A 19,298-nucleotide genomic window follows, 5' to 3' on the forward strand; every position below is an offset into this window, starting at 1 on the left:
CATTCTACTTTTATTGACTTTTTGACGTTTAATTTTTTAACTTTTGGATAGTTGAATTCAAAGGGCAAAATAATAATTTGTCCTCTAAGTTTTTTCCCACAAGCTTCTCCCAAAATAGTATGGACTTTTTGACTTTTTTGTATAAAATCAGTTTTATATAAAAAATAGATCAGATAGCTATCGATATCCAATTAACGTAATTTTTTTATATAAAATCAGTTTTGTATAAAATCAGTTTTGTATAAAAAAATAGTTGAATTCAAATCAGTTTTGTATAAAAAATAGATGGTGTTATAGTTAACCGTTGACAAAAAAAAAAAAAAAAACTAACACGATCAGATAGCTATCGATATCCAATTAACGTAATTTTTTTACAAACGTATAGGGTCTGTTTGGTAACGTTTATGTTTTCAGTTTATATTTACAAAAATTTTATAAACTAATTTTTGTTTATTTTTAGAAAAACATAAACTACAAATGCGTTTGGTAATTGACAAAATGTTTGAAAAATTTTAAAAATATAAAAAAGTGTGAGAAATGACAAGTGGTGGCAGAAGACGATGGTGGAAAGTGGTGATCGTAAGTAGTGGGGTAGCAGGTGGTGGTGGATAGGTGGGTGACGGTGGTGGGTGGTGGTGGTAATGGGTGGGTGGCGGATGGTAGGTGGATGGTGGTGCGCGGGTAGGTGGCGGGTGGTAGTGGTGGTGGTGGTGGCGGGTGGGTGGCTAGTGGTGGCGGGTGGTAAATGGTGGTGGCAGATGGGTGGTGAGTGGTGGTGGCGGTTAGGTGGTGAGTGGTGGTGGCGGGTAGGTGGTGGCGGGCGGTGGATGGTAGTGGCGGGTGGATGGCAGGTGAGTGGTGGTAGTGGTGGTGGTGGCGGTGGCGCTGCGCGAGGGGTGGGTGGTGGCTGGTGGATGGTGAGTGGTGGTAGCAGGTGGTGGTGAGGGTGAGTGGTGGGTGTGGTGACGGAAGACGGTGGTGGAAAATGGGTGGCGGGTGGTGGCTAGTGTTGGGTGGGAAAAAAAAAAAACTCAAAACTCAAAAAGAAAACACATTTTTTGAGTTTACATTTTTTAGCCAAATTTATAAACTGAGACCACTGATTTATAAATTAAAAATTTACCAAACAAATTTTTTATTTGAGTTTTTTTAATTTTTGTAAATATAAACAAAAAACTGAAAATATAAATGTTACCAAATGACACTATAGTATTCAACTTATTCTACACATTGAACAGTTCCGATTAGAAAAATAGAACCTGTGGTAGGCCCTCACGGACCGAATAACACCGTCCAATCAAACCTCGAAAAGGAAACCGTCTTTTCCCATCTCCTACACTGCCACTATCTTCTCATATACACTTATTTATATAATTTTTTAATACACATCTTTTTATAAAAAATCAAAAAAATTAACCTAAACGTCCATATTTTTTCCTCAAAGCAGAGTCAGAGACTCGGAAAAGTGAAAAATTAGAAAACATGAATTCTTGTTCTTGGTCATAAAAAAATAAAATAAATAAGAAGAAAGAGAAGAGAAGGAAGAAGAAGAAGACGACGAAGAATATGACATTTGAACAGGTCTTCAAAGCAGTGTGTAGGTGGGCAGATCGTTAAACGTCAAGATCAACCCTCCAACCCCAACAACAGGCTCTGTTTTCTCTTCTCTTTGCCATTTTCACGCGGCACAGGAGGAGAGAGAGAGAGAGAGAGAGAGAGAGAGAGAGAGAGAGAGGGGAAGATAGAAAAGTGAGTAAGAGAGGTGGTGGGTGGTTCAAATGGGGATTTGCTGGGCTTCTCCTTCCAATAACCCAAGCCCTGTCTCTACTCGTCAATTTAGTTCCAAAGGTATTTTCCATCATGCCTGTTTTGTTACAGTTTCAATTCGTAACAACAATTATATAGCTTTCATATAGTGAACTTATCGAGGTTTTGGAATTTTCAATATCTTTATTTACTGTTATATATATATATATATATATGACCCCCGACGATACCTTATTTGAAAGCATGATTCTGAATTTGACTGCTTTTTTATATGCTCTGTGGCTGCTGCTTTGTCTATCTGTGCAGCTATTTCTATATTTGCTCATGGTCTCTGCGTGTTGTACCTGTTATATGTTCATTTCAGCAGCAGACCAAGCTCTAGATTGTTTCTATGTTTTCATCTTTTGCTTGCTTTACATGATTCTCATCCGTGTCTGTATTGTCTGTGGGTATGCCCTTTTCTTTATATGTATTTATTTCCAATCATTTGTACTACATACTCACTTACCCAAAATAATAATAATAATAAAAATTCATTTCCTCTGTTTTTAACAAAAAATATTGTCTACTTCCTTCTTATTTTGTGCAATGTTCCATTGATGACTTTACTTTCTTATGTGGGTTTTGTGTAATTGGAATTGGATTTCCCTTTTCTGACTTTCATGGTTGTATTTAGCAGTAGGGATATCTCAGACAACCAACAACACTACATCTTCAGATGAAACCAACATCTCCGGAAACAGCCAGTTCTCGGCAGCGAGTGGCAGCGATGAGATATATCCCAATGGTCAGATCTTACCGACCCCCAATTTAAGGATCTTCAGTTTTGCAGAACTGAAGAATGCTACTAGAAATTTCAGAACTGATACAGTGTTGGGAGAAGGAGGTTTTGGTAAAGTTTACAAGGGTTGGCTTGAAGAGAAGGTGATATCCAAGAACGGTAGTGGATCAGTTGTTGCTGTCAAGAAGTTGAACTCTGAGAGCATGCAAGGATTTCAGGAGTGGCAGGTAATTCAACTAACACTGATTAGTGAAACTAGAACAAACAATGGCAATAGATTGAAGTTCTCGTGAGGGTGTTTATCACACAAGAGAGTCGATAAATCGGAAGCATGGAAAGCGTGAGATATTTGGTGGTCTTCAATTGTTCTGAACCAATCCATCTATGATGATTATATAGGCATCAGGGTGATCATTCAAATAGTTGCAACTGTTAACATCAATCTCACTCAAGAAATAGGTGCAATGGTTTATGAACCATTGTGTTTGTTCAAGTTTGAACTCAAAACTTATTCTGTTCCAGATTCTTCTACTCTCCTGCGGGAAGGATTACCACCAATGTTGTATGGGTGATGATCGGATACAGAGAGGCCCACCGACTTATGGTGTGGTCACTCTCATTCGGTCAATTAGTTGCTGAATAATTTGTGAAGAAGTCCCAAATAGCCCTTCAATTCCTTGCCTACACCTATTAGGCTTTGATACTTCTATTCTAATGTAATCAAATCTGAGAGTTATCTAAGCCTAAAATTTAACTATTTCTTCTTCTCTTTTTTGCCAAATTTCTTTTATTTTTTTATTATATATATTTTTTTGGTGCTAAGGAAAGTTAGGTTGGTCTCTTAGAAACACCTTTGTTATCTAATTTCCTTCTCAGTATGTGATTGGGCTTAAAAGTTTTCCGAAAACCCTGCTTTCCTCTCATTTGAAAGAGTAAACAACAAGGAGAGAGAGAGAGTACCCAAAAAAAAAAAAAAAAAAAAAGGACCTTATAAGTTAAAATTAATTTAGGTAAATGGTTCAGTTGACAGTTATTATGATGAGGTTTTCATTTGGCTGCCTAGTTTTGTCGTGGTTTAACTGATCTAATTAGTTGTTTCCTGGCATCTGCAACCATTTCAAAGGAGATTAGGGTATTGTATGGTTTGAGAATGCAAACAAGACCTGTTCTGCATTCTTAGAATTTTTTTTTTGGGTTCTGTGGTATTAGTAATTTTTTAATAAAACTCTTTGTCGCTCTCATATTTGGGATAACTAATTGTTTCACCAATTTATTTTCGTTTATTTAAATTCTTTTGAATGTTGTCTGCTTACTTGTTTGTTCAATTTTTGGGCAGTCTGAAGTCAATTTCTTAGGAAGGCTTTCTCATCCAAACCTCGTTAAGCTATTGGGATACTGTTGGGAAGATAAAGAGCTACTCCTTGTCTATGAATTCATGCAAAAGGGCAGTTTGGAGAACCACCTTTTTGGAAGTAAGAGCTAATATAATTGATTTATGTTAATATAATGTGCAAGTGTTAATTAGCAATGCAAACTGATTTTGTCTTCTTTAAATTAACCAAATTAATTTGGCTGACTATACGGCTTATGGTTTGGTTTGTGCAGGGGGATCTGCTGTTCAGCCACTTCCATGGGACATACGGCTTAAGATACTAATAGGAGCAGCTCAAGGCCTGGCATTTTTGCACACATCAGATAAACAAGTAATATATAGAGATTTCAAGGCGTCAAATATATTGCTTGATGGGGTAAGTTTACTCAATCAATTAATTAAGCACCGAGTGACATACAGAGCAATGCAAATTTTGTTTCATGGTTGAACGTCATACTTTTCTTCTAAGAAATGCAAGCATTTCTAAGAAGGTGTTGTATTTATGTTAGATATTGACACTTGTTGGACACGCCTGGCACATGTCAAACACGTGCCGCAATGTGTCCTATTGATTTTAGAATATTCTTACTTAACCTAACACACTTTGAATACTTGGGAGATGTGCGTTCATTATTGACACGTGCCCAAATGTGTCCTATTGATTTTAGAATATTCATACTAAACTTGACACACTTTGAATACTTTGGAGATGTGCGTTCATTATTTAAACATACATAAATCTCATGCCAAGTTTGAAAAAGTGACTCGGGAGCCAATCTATTGGACAAAAATATGTCCTATTGATTTCAGAATATTCTTACTAAACCTGACACACTTTGAATACTTGGGAGATGTGTGAGCCAATCTGTCGGACAAAAAGGAAAGGGTATTTGTATTCACACAATGAGGAATACCTAACAAGGGTTTCATAAGGGTCAAACACGCCACACACCCTAAAAGGACTAGTCTAACTTTTAAACAGGTGGAGGACCTTACCTACTCTTCACCTGAAGGGTTCACGCCCGATGCGGGATGAATACAAGAAATACTTATTCTATAACCAAAAAATTTTAATAGATAGTTTTTGGAATAGATATTAATTTCTTCACACTTTTTTTTTTCTTCGTCAATATATAGAATATAAAACAGATTTCTTTCTATTTTGTTATAGTAGAAAATGAAGAATTAATTGTTATTTTCATATATATATATACACAAATGTACGGGGAGCAAATATTCCGGCGTGCCCGTATTTCTTTCTTCCGAGCTCCGTCGATATCCGATCACCTGTGAGCAAATAACGGTGAGCTACCCGGCGGTGTGTGGCCAGAAAAACCCTCCGACGGTCAAGTTAGCACACACCTTAGAGGGAATAGAGAGAAGGGAGAGAGTGTTTTAGTGTAAGGATTTCTTACAGAGATGTTCGTGTGTTGCGTATGGGGGGCGCAGACATGCTTATATACCTTCTGACCCCCATATCCACTCCCAGTCGTCTCCTGACACGTAGCTCTGCTATCCCATCTGTCAGCATAAACCATGCCATTCACCACCTAACCTCAACTGCCTGACTTCGCAGCTGGAGCTCGGCAGCCGAGCTGCTCTTCCTCGGCCATGTCATGCTTCATACTCATGCGCCTAGCCGGACAAACACGTGGAGGGCCGGGCTAGGCGGCATCTCGGCAAAGCCTAGCCCGGGCACCTCCTTTGGTTGGCCTTCCTGCCGGTCAATCAACTACCTCGGCTGACCGCGCCTTTCCGGGCGCCGGTCTCTCAGCCTGTCTGGCTTCGACCATCCTCGGACCGAGCATCCTGGTCTGACCGGTCACTTCCTGGCCGAGCAATTTCTGTACGGTCCGGGGTGGCACACACTCGGTCCAAACTCTGCCCGGCCCAAGTTTTGGCAGCCCTTCTCTGGGCGAACAGTGGATCATCTCGGCCCAATGCACTCCTGGGCTCTCAACCTGATCGGTCGATATCTCGGCCCAACTCCAGATCATAAATCACCCTCTCAATTGCCCCTTAATTCCGTCCGCGAAAGCGTGACTGGGATTACTCACTTCGACCGAGATAACATTACTCCGGTTTCCAAGATGCCAAAGCTCCACCGGGTTTAATCTGCAGTCTTGCCCGGTCATATTCCTCGGCTGACATCCTTTTCCTCGAAAGTAGCTCGGTTGCCCCTTCGTTTCCTCATCCCGTCGCTTCAGTCCTGACGCCACCATAAATGGTGACATGTGGCGAGCTCCCATTGGTCATCGAGAAGCCAACCCGCCGTTTTTGTCGGATTTTGAATTTTGGCGGCCTTTCACTCTTACATACACACGACCTCCCTACGCCATTTCTTCCTACTGCCTTTCTACTATCTGACGATCCAGAGCTCAAGCCCTCTCCTCTATCTCGACTGCCATTTCTCATTCTTGGAAGAACAGCCCCCATCCTCCAAAGGTAAGATTTTCGATCCCCCTAGTTGCTATTTTCTTTCATTTTACACACATTAGGGCACAAAAACGTAGCATTTAGGGCAAAGGCCATAGAATCTGTCCCAAACCCCCCACTGTTCTTGGTGTTCTTCGTCTTCCTGAAGAACGCTGAAGAACTGGGGTGAACCGGGCTCTGGGCCTTCTTTTGATCCAAAAAAACCAACCAAACCGGGCAAACAACATGTTTGTTTCAACCCCAGCGAAAACCGAGATAACAAAGGACCTGACCGTTCAACCGGGCTAACATCTGGTCCGCTTGGGCGACCGGGCTCCTTAGATAGACAACCGAGGTGGTTTGGCACCCTGAATGACCGAGCTAAAATCCAGCACCTTTCGCGCGACCGCGCTAACACTTAACACTTGCCATCCTTTTCCTGCAGAGTCCAAGGGGACCACTGTCATTCCTGAGGCTCTCAGGACTGGGCAACATCCAATACCCAGAGCCAAACCCCTCAGCCGGGATACACTAAGCCGGCCAAAAATGGGGAAATTCCGTTTCCTAGTGGATACTCCGGCTGCGCTGGCTACGTTCAGGGAGGAGTATGGCGTCCCGGCCGATGTCCACCTGCAGCTCGCAGAAGAGGAGACCACACCTTGGGGTAGGGAGGAGTGCCCCTTCACCGTGCTATCCATCGTTGAAGGGGGTCTTCGTTTCCCGCTCAACCTTCTTATAACCGAATTCCTCCGCCGCACCGGGCTGGCACCGACACAGGTGTCCACCAACACTTATAGAATAGTCAACGGCGTTCACGAATTGAACAATCGGCTAGGCATCAACTTAGGTCTAGCCGAGATACTGAGGCAATACACGATGGGCCATACCGGTGATGGCCTAGCTTACTATTTGAAAATAAGACCGGGCAAGGAAAAAATCATAACCGGCACCCCGGATAAAGACATGCACGACGACGATTTTTTCTGGGTGTCCGGCAACTACGAAACAGCCGAGGTACCGGGCTGGTCTATAAACAAAAACTTCGGTTCTTCATGTAAGCCGCTCACCTTGCTCGGTTGGTCTAACTCTTTACTCTGCATCTAACCGGTTTTCCTGTCTCCTTTGCAGCAATCCAAGCCTTACAAGCCAACTATCAATTCCCAAACGTCGAGGCAATTCGGGCCGTGCTTAGGTACCGTCACCGAGATTGCAACGAACTGCTCGGCTACACCCCAACTTACAGATATTCCGCTCCGCGCCGGAGCAGAGTAACTGACTTCCTCAGAGCTCCTTTGCCACCTCCAGATCCTACCCTTCCAGACGTTCCACTCATTCGTCTGACCGAGGAGCAAGAGATGGCAAAGCGCAGCAGAATCAAGAATCTTCTCACCGCCACCTCCGCCGAGCTGCCGAGCGTTGTAACCCGGTCGCCAGCCGCCGGCCAATCCAGTAGCGCTGTGGTCGCCCTTGCCACTCCATCCGCCGGGCAATCCAGCCGAGAACCCTCTGCGAGGCGCGCTGGGAAGAGAGCTCGGGCAGACCCGTCCGCCGAGCTAGTCACCGAGCTTACCACCGAGCACCCAACAGACGCGCCCGCCCCAGTGCCGGCCTAGCGCCCACATTTGAAGCACCGGGGTCAGGACATCCCGGCAACGGCTTCTATCAAAGCTGACAAAGAGCATTTGCTCGCCTTTGATCTGACCAAGGCCCTACTGCTACCGAGCGACGTGGTCGGCAGCGACCACGTCCCAGATACCCAGTTGGTCAAATCGTCGGTGAAGTCCATGGCCAGGGTAAGTGGATGTTGCTTCGAAAAATTTCATAAGTGTTTGTTCGGTTTCCTTTCTGCTCGGTCTCCTTTCTGATCAACTTTGCTTCTTTGTGCAGGCCATTCAAAAACAACACTTGGTTTTGGAGCGCATCCACCGGCTTAGGCAGAAAGCCAACGACACTGCCAGCCAGGTTGAAAGCCTTCAAGCCGAGCTCGGCCGGGCTAAAGCTTCTCTCGAGATGGCCAACAATGATAATAACAGGCTGCTCGGTCAACTGAATGCAGCCGAGAAAAAACAAAGCGAGCTCCAGACCGAGGTGGATACCTTGAAGAAGGCCAAGAGGAAAGCTTGCCGGGCTGCCAACAACGCCGGCTTCAACGAGACCGAGCAAAGCTACAAGAAGCAGGTCTTTGCAACCCAGGACATCTACTTTAAGGCCGGTTGGAAGTCCGCCTGCGAACACCTCGGCCAAAGTTCTGACACCGACGTATTTGCCAACCCTCCTCCAGCTTCTCTACCGGTCTACCTTGTGCCATATGCAAACGATGTTTTCAGCGCTTTACAGGCTGAGGCCGAGGAGGGACTTGAAGATGGGGAAGGGGAGACAGATTCTGAGGAAGAAGAGGCCGAGGTGCCTGAGCAGCCCGGCAACGATGAGCCCGGCGCCCAAGAAGCAAGCCAAGCTATTGACCTTGATGCTGATGCTGCCGAGGATGCGTTCACCAATCTTTCCCCCTTAGTTTAGGTTTCTTTTTCCTTGTTTTTGTATTTTTGCTTCCAACTTTTTTGATGTAACCGGGCTCTGTCCCCTCCGTTTGTAATGAATTTCTTATCAATGAAAATTCAAATTTTTGCAAGTGTATGCACGGTTGTAATCAGTTCTGTCTTCAGCAAAACATCTCGGTATAACTCATCGAACCGGAATACATAACACGGTCTAAGCACTTCAGCAGAACAAGACAAATTCATGAACCGAAATAGCCACTTCGGCTGTAACTAAGTCGAACAAATCAACACTTCCAACCGGAGTACATCATCTCGGTTGGGAATCCAAAGTTGGACAAGACACCAACTCTTCCAACCGGAGTACATCATCTCGGTTGGGAATCCAAAGTTGGACAAGACACCAACTCTTCCAACCGGAGCACATCATCTCGGTTGGGAATCCAAAGTTGGACAAAACACCAACTCTTCCAACCGGAGTACATCATCTCGGTTGGGAATCCTAAGTTGGGCAAGACACCAACTCATCCAACCGGAATACATCATCTCGGTTGGGAATCCTAAGTTGGACAAGACACCAACTCTTCCAACCGGAGCACATCATCTCGGTTGGGAATCCAAAGTTGGACAAAACACCAACTCTTCCAACCGGAGTACATCATCTCGGTCCGTAACATTAAAACAATAATCCAAGTGCTAAAGCAAAATGACTTCTATAATTTGAGAAAAAGAATTACATTCTGCTTTGCAAGCCAAAAAATTTCTTTACAAAAAGAGGAAAGTAAAAGCTTAAAAATAATACAGTTTCAAGTTGGCCGCATTCCATGGCCGGGGTATGGCTCTTCCCTCTAGATCCTCCAAGTGGTAAGCCCCCTTGCCAGCCAGACCAGTGATCTTGTAGGGTCCTTCCCAATTTGCCCCTAGTTTGCCTTCTCCTGGCACCAGGGTGTTGCCCATAATCTTCCTCAAAACCCAATCTCCAACTTTGAACGGTCTGGGGTGCACTGTCTTGTTATACTTCTTGGAGAGCTCTTGTTGGTAGGCGGCCACATGGATGAGGGCTTTCTCCCGGCGCTCTTCCGCTAGGTCGAGCTCCAAGGCAATAGCCTCGGCATTTAGCTCGGGCTCGAAACTTTCGCTTCTAAGGGTGGGCATTCCAACTTCCAAAGGTATAACCGCCTCCATGCCATAAGCCAAAGCAAATGGAGTTTCCCCGGTCGAACGTCGCGGGGTTGTTCGGTATGCCCAAAGGACGCTAGGTAATTCTTCAGCCCATTTGCCCTTAGCCTTTTCCAGCCGTTTCTTCAACCCATCTAGTATAGTCTTGTTTGATACTTCGGCTTGACCATTGGACTGCGGGTAGGCCGGGGTGGAGTTGTAGAATTCTATCTTCAAATCTTCACAAAATCCTCTGAATAGGCGACCGTCAAACTGGGTGCCGTTGTCAGAGATCAAAATCTTGGGGACGCCAAACCGCGTGACCACGTTCTGCCAGACAAATCGCTTCACGTCTTTCTCTTTGATGGTTGCCAAGGGCTCAGCTTCAACCCACTTTGTGAAGTAGTCTGTGGCCGCGATGAAGAATTTCCGGTTGCCCGGTGCTGTTGGCAGTGGTCCCACTATATCTAGCCCCCACATGGCGAAAGGCCAAGGACTAGTGAGGGGAAGAAGTTCCCTGGCAGGCTGGTGGATCTGATGGGCGAATTTCTGGCATTTTTCGCACTTGCGGACATATTTTTGCGCGTCGGCCTGCATGCACGGCCACCAGTATCCCTGCGAAATAGCTCGGTAAGCCAAGGACCTGCCCCCTATGTGGCTGCCACAAATGCCTTCATGAATTTCAAACAAGAAGGCCTCCACACTATTCGGGTGCACGCACTTGAGATAAGGACCGGTGAAGGACTTCTTATACAACGCGCCAGATGGAGAGAGCCAAAACCGCTCTGACTTCACCCGGATCTTGTGTGCTTCTTTCTTGTCTGTTGGAAGAGTCCGGTCTCTGAGGAACAAGATCAAAGGGTCCATCCACGAAGGACCTAACTCGGCGCAGAGTACATCCGTCTGCCCGGCGTTTTCAATGCTCGGCCGCGGAAGAAAGTCAATTAACAGGGGGTTTGGAGACGTACTATCTACCATGGAAGCAAGGCCGGCGAGTTCATCAGCTCGGCTGTTTTCTTCCCGGCCAATCCGTTGGACTCTGATTGCCTCAAACTGCTTGATATGGTCCCTGACCAGAGCTTGGTACTTCGCCATCCTATCGTCCTTCGCTTCATAAATCCCCGAAACTTGGTTAACCACAAGCTGGGAATCACTGTATACCAGGAGCTCGGCAGCCTTCATTTGAATTGCGCTCTTGAGCCCGGCGAGAAGCGCCTCGTACTCAGCCTCGTTGTTAGACGCCGGGAAGCCAAGTGTGATAGCATGCTCAATGGTTAGGCCGTCCGGGGATATAAGAACAATACCTAGGCCGGCACCATGGCGGTTGGACGCTCCATCAACAAAAAGCTTCCACATGTCCCCCACAAAAAGCTTCCAGCAGTCAGATGGGTCCTGAGAGTGGCGAAGGGCAATGGGATCACAACTGCTCGGCTGCGCGGTGTCAAGTTCGGTGTTGACCGGTTCAAATTCAGTGCCCCTTGGTGATTCGACACCGGACTCAGCAAGTTGGTCTGTAATGCTCAAGTCCGTAGGCGAATCATCAGGTTGCGGTGTGAAGCCGACCGCAGGTTCTGAGCTGTCTGGAACCATTCCTTCCCTCCTTGATGATTCGGCACCGGACTCAGCAAGGTGGTTCAGAATGCCCAAGTCCGTAGGCGAATCATCAAGTTCTAAGCTGTGTGGAACCATTCCTGCCCCCCTTGGTGATGCGGTACCGGACAGAGTGGATGGGTTGGTGATACACAACTCCGTCATCGCATCGCCGGGTGGTATGACCGTGCAAACTGAGGGAACTGCGATGGTGCGCACTAACTCCGCGACGCTTTCTTCTTCAACTAGTTGTTCCTCGGTTGGCATTGCGTGCGTCTCATCATCTGCCTCGGCAATGTCGACCGGGCATACCGGATGAGTGCCAGGGGAGAACTCGGCAACAAAATCGGCCAAGGTTTGGGCTTTGATTGCGGTGCGCGGCTGGAACTTCACATCGAACTGTCCCAATTCGACCGCCCATTTTAAAATTCGGCCTGAAAAGTCTGCGCGTTCAAACAAGGCCTTGAGGGGGAACTCGGTCAGTACGACGATGGTGTGGGCGTGAAAATAATGTTCCAATTTCCTCGAAGCCATCATCAGTGCCAACGCAAGCTTTTCCAGCGGCAAGTACCTCGTCTCAGCCAGCAGCAAGGTTTTACTGACGTAAAAAATTGGGAGGTGCTTGATTCCTTCAGCCCGGACTAACACCGCACTTACTGCGTGCTGGGAGACGGCAAGGTAAAGGCAGAGTTCCTCACCGGGCTCTGGTGTAACCAACAGCGGCGGAGAAGATAAATAATCCTTGAGCTCGGCCAAAGCTCGGTCACACTCGTCATCCCATGAGAACTTTGACTTCAATGCTTGAAAGAAAGGGCGGCAGCGATCTGATGACCGGCTTATAAATCGATTAAGCGCGGCGGCCATCCCGGCCAGATGCTGCACGTCCTTAGCCGAGCTGGGCTGCTTCAACTCTTGCACGGCTCTAATCTGAGTAGGATCTGCTTCGATGCCTCGGTTCGTGACTAAGAAACCCAAAAATTTCCCGGATCCCACACCAAAGGCACACTTCGAGGCGTTCAAGCGCAGCTTGTGCTTCTTCAGAATGGCGAACATCTCGGTTAAGTCGGACAAATGGTTTGCCTCATGTCGGCTCTTTACCACCATATCATCGATGTAAGCCTCCATTGTCCGACCGAGCAAAGGAGCAAACATTTTGGTCACCATCCTTTGAAAGGTTGCCCCGGCGTTTTTCAAACCAAAGGGCATAACTCGATAGCAGAAGAGTCCCCTTGGAGTCGTGAAAGAGGTGATCTCTTGGTCAGGCCCATGCATGGCAATCTGGTGATAGCCGCGGTACGCATCCAAGAAACTGAGCCGATTGTGTCCAGCCGTCAAATCCACTAGCTGGTCAATGCGCGGCAAAGGGAAGCTGTCTTTTGGACAAGCTCGGTTGACTGTCTTGTAGTCGACACAAACTCGCCACTTTCCATTTTTCTTAGGCACCACTACCGTGTTGGAAATCCACCGAGGGTAGTGCACTTCCTGTATTGCTCGTGCCTCAAGCAAGTTCTTTACCTCCTCTGCTACTACCTCGGCGTGATGCAGCGCCGATCTCCTTGTTCGCTGGATGACTGGCTTTGCTCCAGGGAAGACATTGAGGTGATGGCAGATAAAGCTTGGGTCAAGGCCAGGCATGTCGTAGGGCGACCATGCAAAGACTTCAATATTCGCCATCAAAAACTCAATCATCTCGGTTCTCTCCATGGCCGAGAGACTTGAACCGAGCAAGAAGAATCTGTCCGGCTGCTCGGCATCAATCCGCACCTTAACCAATTCTTCAACAGCCTTGTCTTCGGCTTTGGTGCCATCATCATCCAAGACACTCCGGTCCTCCGGTCCCTCGATCATTTGAACGAATCCTTTGGCAGCCCGGCTCCCGTTGACCGCCACGAAGCATTGCTTGGACATGACCTGATCACCCCAAATCTCCTCGATTGCCCCCATAGCCGAGGGGAATCTCATCACCTGGTGGTAGGTCGATGCTACGGCTTGCATGGCGTGAAGCCACCCTCTTCCAAGGATAAGGTTGTACGTTGAAGGCACTTGTAGCACCCAAAACTCCACTTGCTTGACCACGGATCCTGCTTTGACCGGCAGGATAATCTTTCCCAATGGCCACTCCGGCTGAAAGTTAAATCCAACCAGTGGCGAAGTGGCCGGAGCCAAGTCTGTCTCACGGAGTTTGAGCTGTTTGAACACATCATAATACATGATCTCGACCGAGCTTCCCTGATCGATCAAGATCCGTCTAACATCAAATTCTTTGACGCGTAGTGTTACTACAAGAGCATCGTTGTGCGGCGTCTGGATACGCTCTAAATCCCTTGAGGTGAAACTAATCACGTCTTTCTCTTCTGTCTTCCCCCTTTTGATGGCAGGCTGTACTGACAAAACTTCCCTCATATGCTCTGCCTTCTTGATCATGCCCTGGAGTTCGCAAACACGCTCCGGTTCCACGATGCCGTGGATGACATTAATAACTCCTTGTGGTGGTGCATCTCGGTCATCCTGTCCCCTGGGATCGACCGGAGCCTGATTCGGTTTCACGCCGCCGTCGATGTAAAGGTCCAGATGCCCGGCCGCAACCAGTTCTTCCAAGTGTTGTCGCAAAGGCAAACAATCCTCAGTCCGGTGGCCCCTCTCTCGGTGAAACGTACAACGATACCGCGGATTGTAGCCCTTTTGTCCATCGCCCAACTTAGCAGGAAACCGGACATACTCCTCGTCTCGGATTTCACTAAGTATGCGATAGATTGGAATCTTGAAGACCGTGGTTATGCCAGTCCTCGCCTTCATTCTCCTGTTTGCGTCCTCAACGTCATCTCGGGGGTAATCATCCCGGTCATTCCGACGTCCTCTACCCCGGTTTTTACGATTTGAACCTCGGTCTGATTCCTCTGCTCGGTAATTTGAGCGGCTGGACTCTTGCCCAACTACGTGCACTTTGCCTGCTGTCTTCTTGTCTGTTCCGACCGGAGTGGCCTTCACGGTGGAAGCTGACGCATCATCCTCTACTCGGATGTGCTCATTGATGCGCTGCATGAGCTGGCCCATGGAGGTCGGTTGGTGCATGGTAAGCGAGTCCCGCAGTCTATGTCCGACTGGGAGACCACGCTTATATTGCGTGATTGCAAGGTTGACCGGGCAATCCAGGATCTCGTTGAAGGTCTCCCAATACCTTGAATTGTATGCCTTCAGTGTGTCGCACGGTTCCATCTTGACACTCAGCAAGTGATCGACTTCCTTTGGTGTTTTTGTGTTGGTTTTGAAGCGCGTAACAAACGCTTCGGCCAACTGATGCCACCGTTGTATGCTCCCTTCCGGCAACCTCTCAAACCACTTTAAGCCCAGCTCACCTAAACTGGACGGGAAGATTAGGCACATAAGTCCGTCATTTCGCCTATGTCCGGCCATGACCTGTCGGAAGTGGCTCACATGCATATAAGGATCAGTTTTGCCGTCGTAGAGCGTGAACTTAGGCTGGTGGAAGCCTGCCGGAAGCGGCGTTGTTTCTATTTCCAGGGAAAATGGGGTGGCACTCAGCTTGGCCAGGTCTGTATCTTCAAATATTGGCACTTCCGACCTCCTCGCTGGCGTGAGCCCCGTAGGAGAGCCGCTGGAAAGCTGGTATTCTCTGAGCTTCGCGCCGGCGAGCCCGCTCCCTTAACACTGCCCGTAGGTCCTCTGACTGAGCAGAATAAGAGTACCTCGACGTCGTCGCCGGACGTGAGGGTTTGTAGGTACTGTCTTGCGCGCTAGACTTTTCTGCATGCACGTCGGAATCACCAACCTGGTAACTCCTGGTGATGGAAATGGACTGAGTACGTCGCTGACTCTGATCGCCTGACCGGCGGGACGGGGTGCGCTCACTGTGGTCTCCCACTCCAGCTACACCTTTCCCTTTGACATGCCGCTTAAGATCCTCCATCTCCGCCGCCATCCGCCTGATGACAGCGTCTTGGTCCTTTAACTTGCTTTCCAGTCGCCTGGCGTGTGAGTCTCTCCGCCGGTGTCTGTCTGGACTCCGTGAACGCCCATGGCTCCTTCCGCGCTTATCCCGCGCGTCTCCTGACTGTCCTCCAGTGGGCGTCCCCAAGTCAGCCATTGGATGGACGGCAGGAGGTCCCTCTCTCCTTCGGGTATACTCCGGGGTGGCTCCGTCGATGGCGGACAACGGGAACTCGTCGTTGTTCGCCATGGACGGCGATCAGATGAACCTGGAAGACAAGGTTTTGTCTGAAAAATTCCCACAGACGACGCCAATTGTACGGGGAGCAAATATTCCGGCGTGCCCGTATTCCTTTCTTCCGAGCTCCGTCGATATCCGATCACCTGCGAGCAAATAACGGTGAGCTACCCGGCGGTGTGTGGCCGGAAATACCCTCCGACGGTCAAGTTAGCACACACCTTAGAGGGAATAGAGAGAAGGGAGAGAGTGTTTTAGTGTAAGGATTTCTTACAGAGATGTTCGTGTGTTGCGTATGGGGGGCGCAGACATGCTTATATACCTTCTGACCCCCATATCCACTCACAGTCGTCTCCTGACACGTGGCTCTGCTATCCCATCTGTCAGCATAAACCATGCCATTCACCACCTAACCTCAATTGCCTGACTTCGCAGCTGGAGCTCGGCAGCCGAGCTGCTCTTCCTCGGCCATGTCATGCTTCATACTCATGCGCCTAGCCGGACAAACACGTGGAGGGCCGGGCTAGGCGGCATCTCGGCAAAGCCTAGCCCGGGCACCTCCTTTGGTTGGCCTTCCTGCCGGTCAATCAACTACCTCGGCTGACCGCGCCTTTCCGGGCGTCGGTCTCTCAGCCTGTCTGGCTTCGACCATCCTCGGACCGAGCATCCTGGTCTGACCGGTCACTTCCTGGCCGAGCAATTTCTGTACGGTCCGGGATGGCACACACTCGGTCCAAACTCTGCCCGGTCCAAGTTTTGGCAGCCCTTCTCTGGGCGAACAGTGGATCATCTCGGCCCAATGCACTCCTGGGCTCTCAACCTGATCGGTCGATATCTCGGCCCAACTCCAGATCATAAATCACCCTCTCAACAAATATTTACTTATTTGTTCTTGTGTCCTTGGCATGTTCTAATTTTATGAAAACTATCGTGTTAGTGTGTCAGTATCGTGTTGTATTTATTTGTGTCCCTCATTCATATATGTGCTTCTTAGCTTTTCTTATAAACCATTTGAAAGTAGCAACTTATAAATTGCACTCATTCAGTAACACCCCCACTTCTCCCCATTCTCTTGCTTAGACTTTTTTTCCCCCACCGCATTATGTTGGTGGAAAATAGGTTAAGAAAAAGGAAAAAAAGTGAAGTGGTAACAAAAATGTATCATATATATATCAGAAGATTTTAGGAAGGTCAAGCATGATTTCTTAAACTTGGTCTGACATATTTGTTTCTTTTTGGTAGTCCTACAATGCCAAGATTTCAGACTTTGGTTTAGCAAAATTGGGTCCCTCGGCTAGTCAATCACATGTGACAACACGGGTTATGGGCACATCTGGCTATGCTGCTCCGGAGTATGTTGCCACAGGTAATCTCTGAACCTTTTTAAGCTTTAGGCTCTTAATGCTGATGATTATCAGAATCAAGCTTTTGAACTAAACCCACTCAAATATTGTGTCATTATACTAATTCTATGCTGGCTAAGCAGGGCATTTGTATGTGAAGAGCGACGTGTATGGTTTTGGCGTTGTATTGGTTGAGATGCTAACAAGCTTACGAGCAGTTGATCAAAACCGACCAAGTGGGCAACATAATTTGGTTGACTGGGTCAAACCATACTTAACTGACAGAAGAAAGTTGAAGAACATAATGGACTCGCGGTTGGAAGGAAAATATCCTTCCAAAGCTGCACTGCAAATAGCTCAGCTTGCTCTAAATTGTCTTGGAACTGAACCCAAAACAAGGCCGTCAATGAAAGAAGTTTTGCAGACACTGGAACGGATTGATGCAGGCAATGAAAAACCAAAGGAGCCTAGAATTAATTCTACACGCCATACTGCTAATCGACGTGGCCAGCAGCGTTTGCATCATCGATCTCCACTTCACCCTTGGCAAGACGGAAATCAGTCCTATCAACTCCCACCACGATCATCGTAACTTCAATACACCACTTCCAATGAGGGGCAGGTTTTGAATATATGTTTGCTGATTATTATTGTTATATCAAACGGTCCCTGTTTCTTCTGTTATGTGAGCTCATGAAAATTGTAATGAGTTTTGTTGTTCTAGTGCTGGGTTGTATTCCATAGATGTGGATCTTATTCTTGTGCTTGGATATGTAGCATGGTCATTATATGTACACTAAGAGGAAATTATATGGATTGATAAAATTTGTAGATTGATTGTATACATTGTTTCGTGAATTTAAACAGTTGAAATGAGGGATTGTGAAGAATATGGCATTCCTGATAGCGATGGTGATGATGATGAAACTAATTATTTATAAAGTAAACATATCTTTTCCTTTTTTTTTTTTTATAGTTAAGAGTGAATATTTACTCATCTAAATTTTGGTGAGCATAGTATTATGCATGCGCATACCTGTTATTGTGGTCCTTAATGCCATGTATTTGTAAAGTTAGGCTATTTTTTGCTATAGTGTCTTCCACAATTTCCACGCCCATTTAATTAAATTTACTCGCTGATGTACTCGCTCATACCTACTAGCATATTCAATTGATATCCACAGAAATACAATTCCTAAAATTAATTAAATGTACTCGCCGATGTAAATGTGCTCGCATGCCCTTCCCCAAGGGCACATTTTTCTTTGTTGCTTTAAGGCTTGTCCTCCCTCCTCTTATATAATAGGATTTTGGTAATGTCATGGCCCTTCAAGTGAACTCAGAGGCCTTGCTTACGGTAGTCCTTTCCCCCTTATTTTGATGCTTCTTTTTATCTTGCTCTCCTTTTTTGGTTCTTTTTTCTTTTATCTTTATGGGAACAACACCCATTTTTTGTTCAATTTTACGAATATTCATATCATCAGTCACATTTCATGCTCATGATTCTGACAGTTTAGTTTCATTTTCAAATTGTTAATGTTGCTAGCCTATGTGCAAATTGTCGAGGATAACCATCAATGAGGCATAACACATTTTGTCTCATACTATAATTTACCTAACGCAAGATTAATCTCGAAGTTATCTGGAATGTGGATCATGCCGGTGAGTGGAATGGGAACAAGACCGTGGTACTTCTAGTCTAGAGCTTTTTTTTTTCTCCTCCAAATCAATCATGCAGCAACACATTCCATAGGCATTAGCATTATGACCTTTTTCTATTTATTTTTTATTTTTTATGTTTTGTCATGTCAAAACTTCACTTACCTTAGATTTTGGTTCTTTATATTTGATTTTTATTTATTTTTTGGCTCCTACAAAACCGTAAGGAAATATATTGAAAAAAACATTTGGAATTGCTTAGGATTGTTAAATTTCTCATTTTGGAACGAAAGTGTAACCATGTAATATGTGTTCCAAAATGTAATTGGGTAGGGTATATATCCATGTTTTTTGGTAACGCTGATTTACCTGCATTCATATTGTTTGCTCTTGAAGTGGTGGTTACAGAGAAGTTGTTTTCTAGTTTGGACCTTCTCAGGAGAGATTATTTCAAATTCACTCTCTATGACTCAGTAGGATGGGATGATTATGAATTTGTAGATTATTTCCCAAATGGCAAAAGGATAAAATT

At 46.3% G+C, this 19,298-nt stretch overlaps 1 protein-coding gene across 2 annotated transcripts; it reads left to right on the top strand.

Moving 5' to 3' along the window:
* The first annotated feature begins 1,459 nt into the window (after nt 1–1,459).
* LOC114323872 (putative serine/threonine-protein kinase PIX13) lies at nt 1,460–17,997 on the top strand. 2 transcript variants are annotated; one of them, XM_028271541.2, is made up of 6 exons: nt 1,460–1,848; nt 2,444–2,775; nt 3,885–4,020; nt 4,154–4,296; nt 17,007–17,130; nt 17,251–17,997. In XM_028271541.2, the coding sequence occupies exons 1-6, from the start codon at nt 1,779–1,781 to the stop codon at nt 17,697–17,699; spliced, it is 1,254 nt and encodes a 417-aa protein (XP_028127342.2). In that variant the 5' UTR covers nt 1,460–1,778; the 3' UTR covers nt 17,700–17,997. The 2 variants fall into 2 exon arrangements, with proteins under 2 accessions (XP_028127342.2, XP_028127343.2); XM_028271542.2 differs by having other exon boundaries at nt 2,447–2,775.
* Nucleotides 17,998–19,298: the final 1,301 nt, after the last annotated feature.

The sequence above is a fragment of the Camellia sinensis genome, chromosome 5 (genome assembly GCF_055761805.1).
Source record: "Camellia sinensis isolate YWXY chromosome 5, ASM5576180v1, whole genome shotgun sequence".
Lineage (NCBI taxonomy): Eukaryota > Viridiplantae > Streptophyta > Magnoliopsida > Ericales > Theaceae > Camellia > Camellia sinensis.

Bases quoted from the DNA above. Each gene is read 5' to 3' on its own strand.
- LOC114323872 (XM_028271541.2), top strand. From the start codon at position 1,779: ATGGGGATTTGCTGGGCTTCTCCTTCCAATAACCCAAGCCCTGTCTCT. The intron at 1,849-2,443 runs GTATTTTCCATC...GGTTGTATTTAG, and splicing joins TCGTCAATTTAGTTCCAAAG to CAGTAGGGATATCTCAGACA. The intron at 17,131-17,250 runs GTAATCTCTGAA...CTGGCTAAGCAG, and splicing joins TCCGGAGTATGTTGCCACAG to GGCATTTGTATGTGAAGAGC.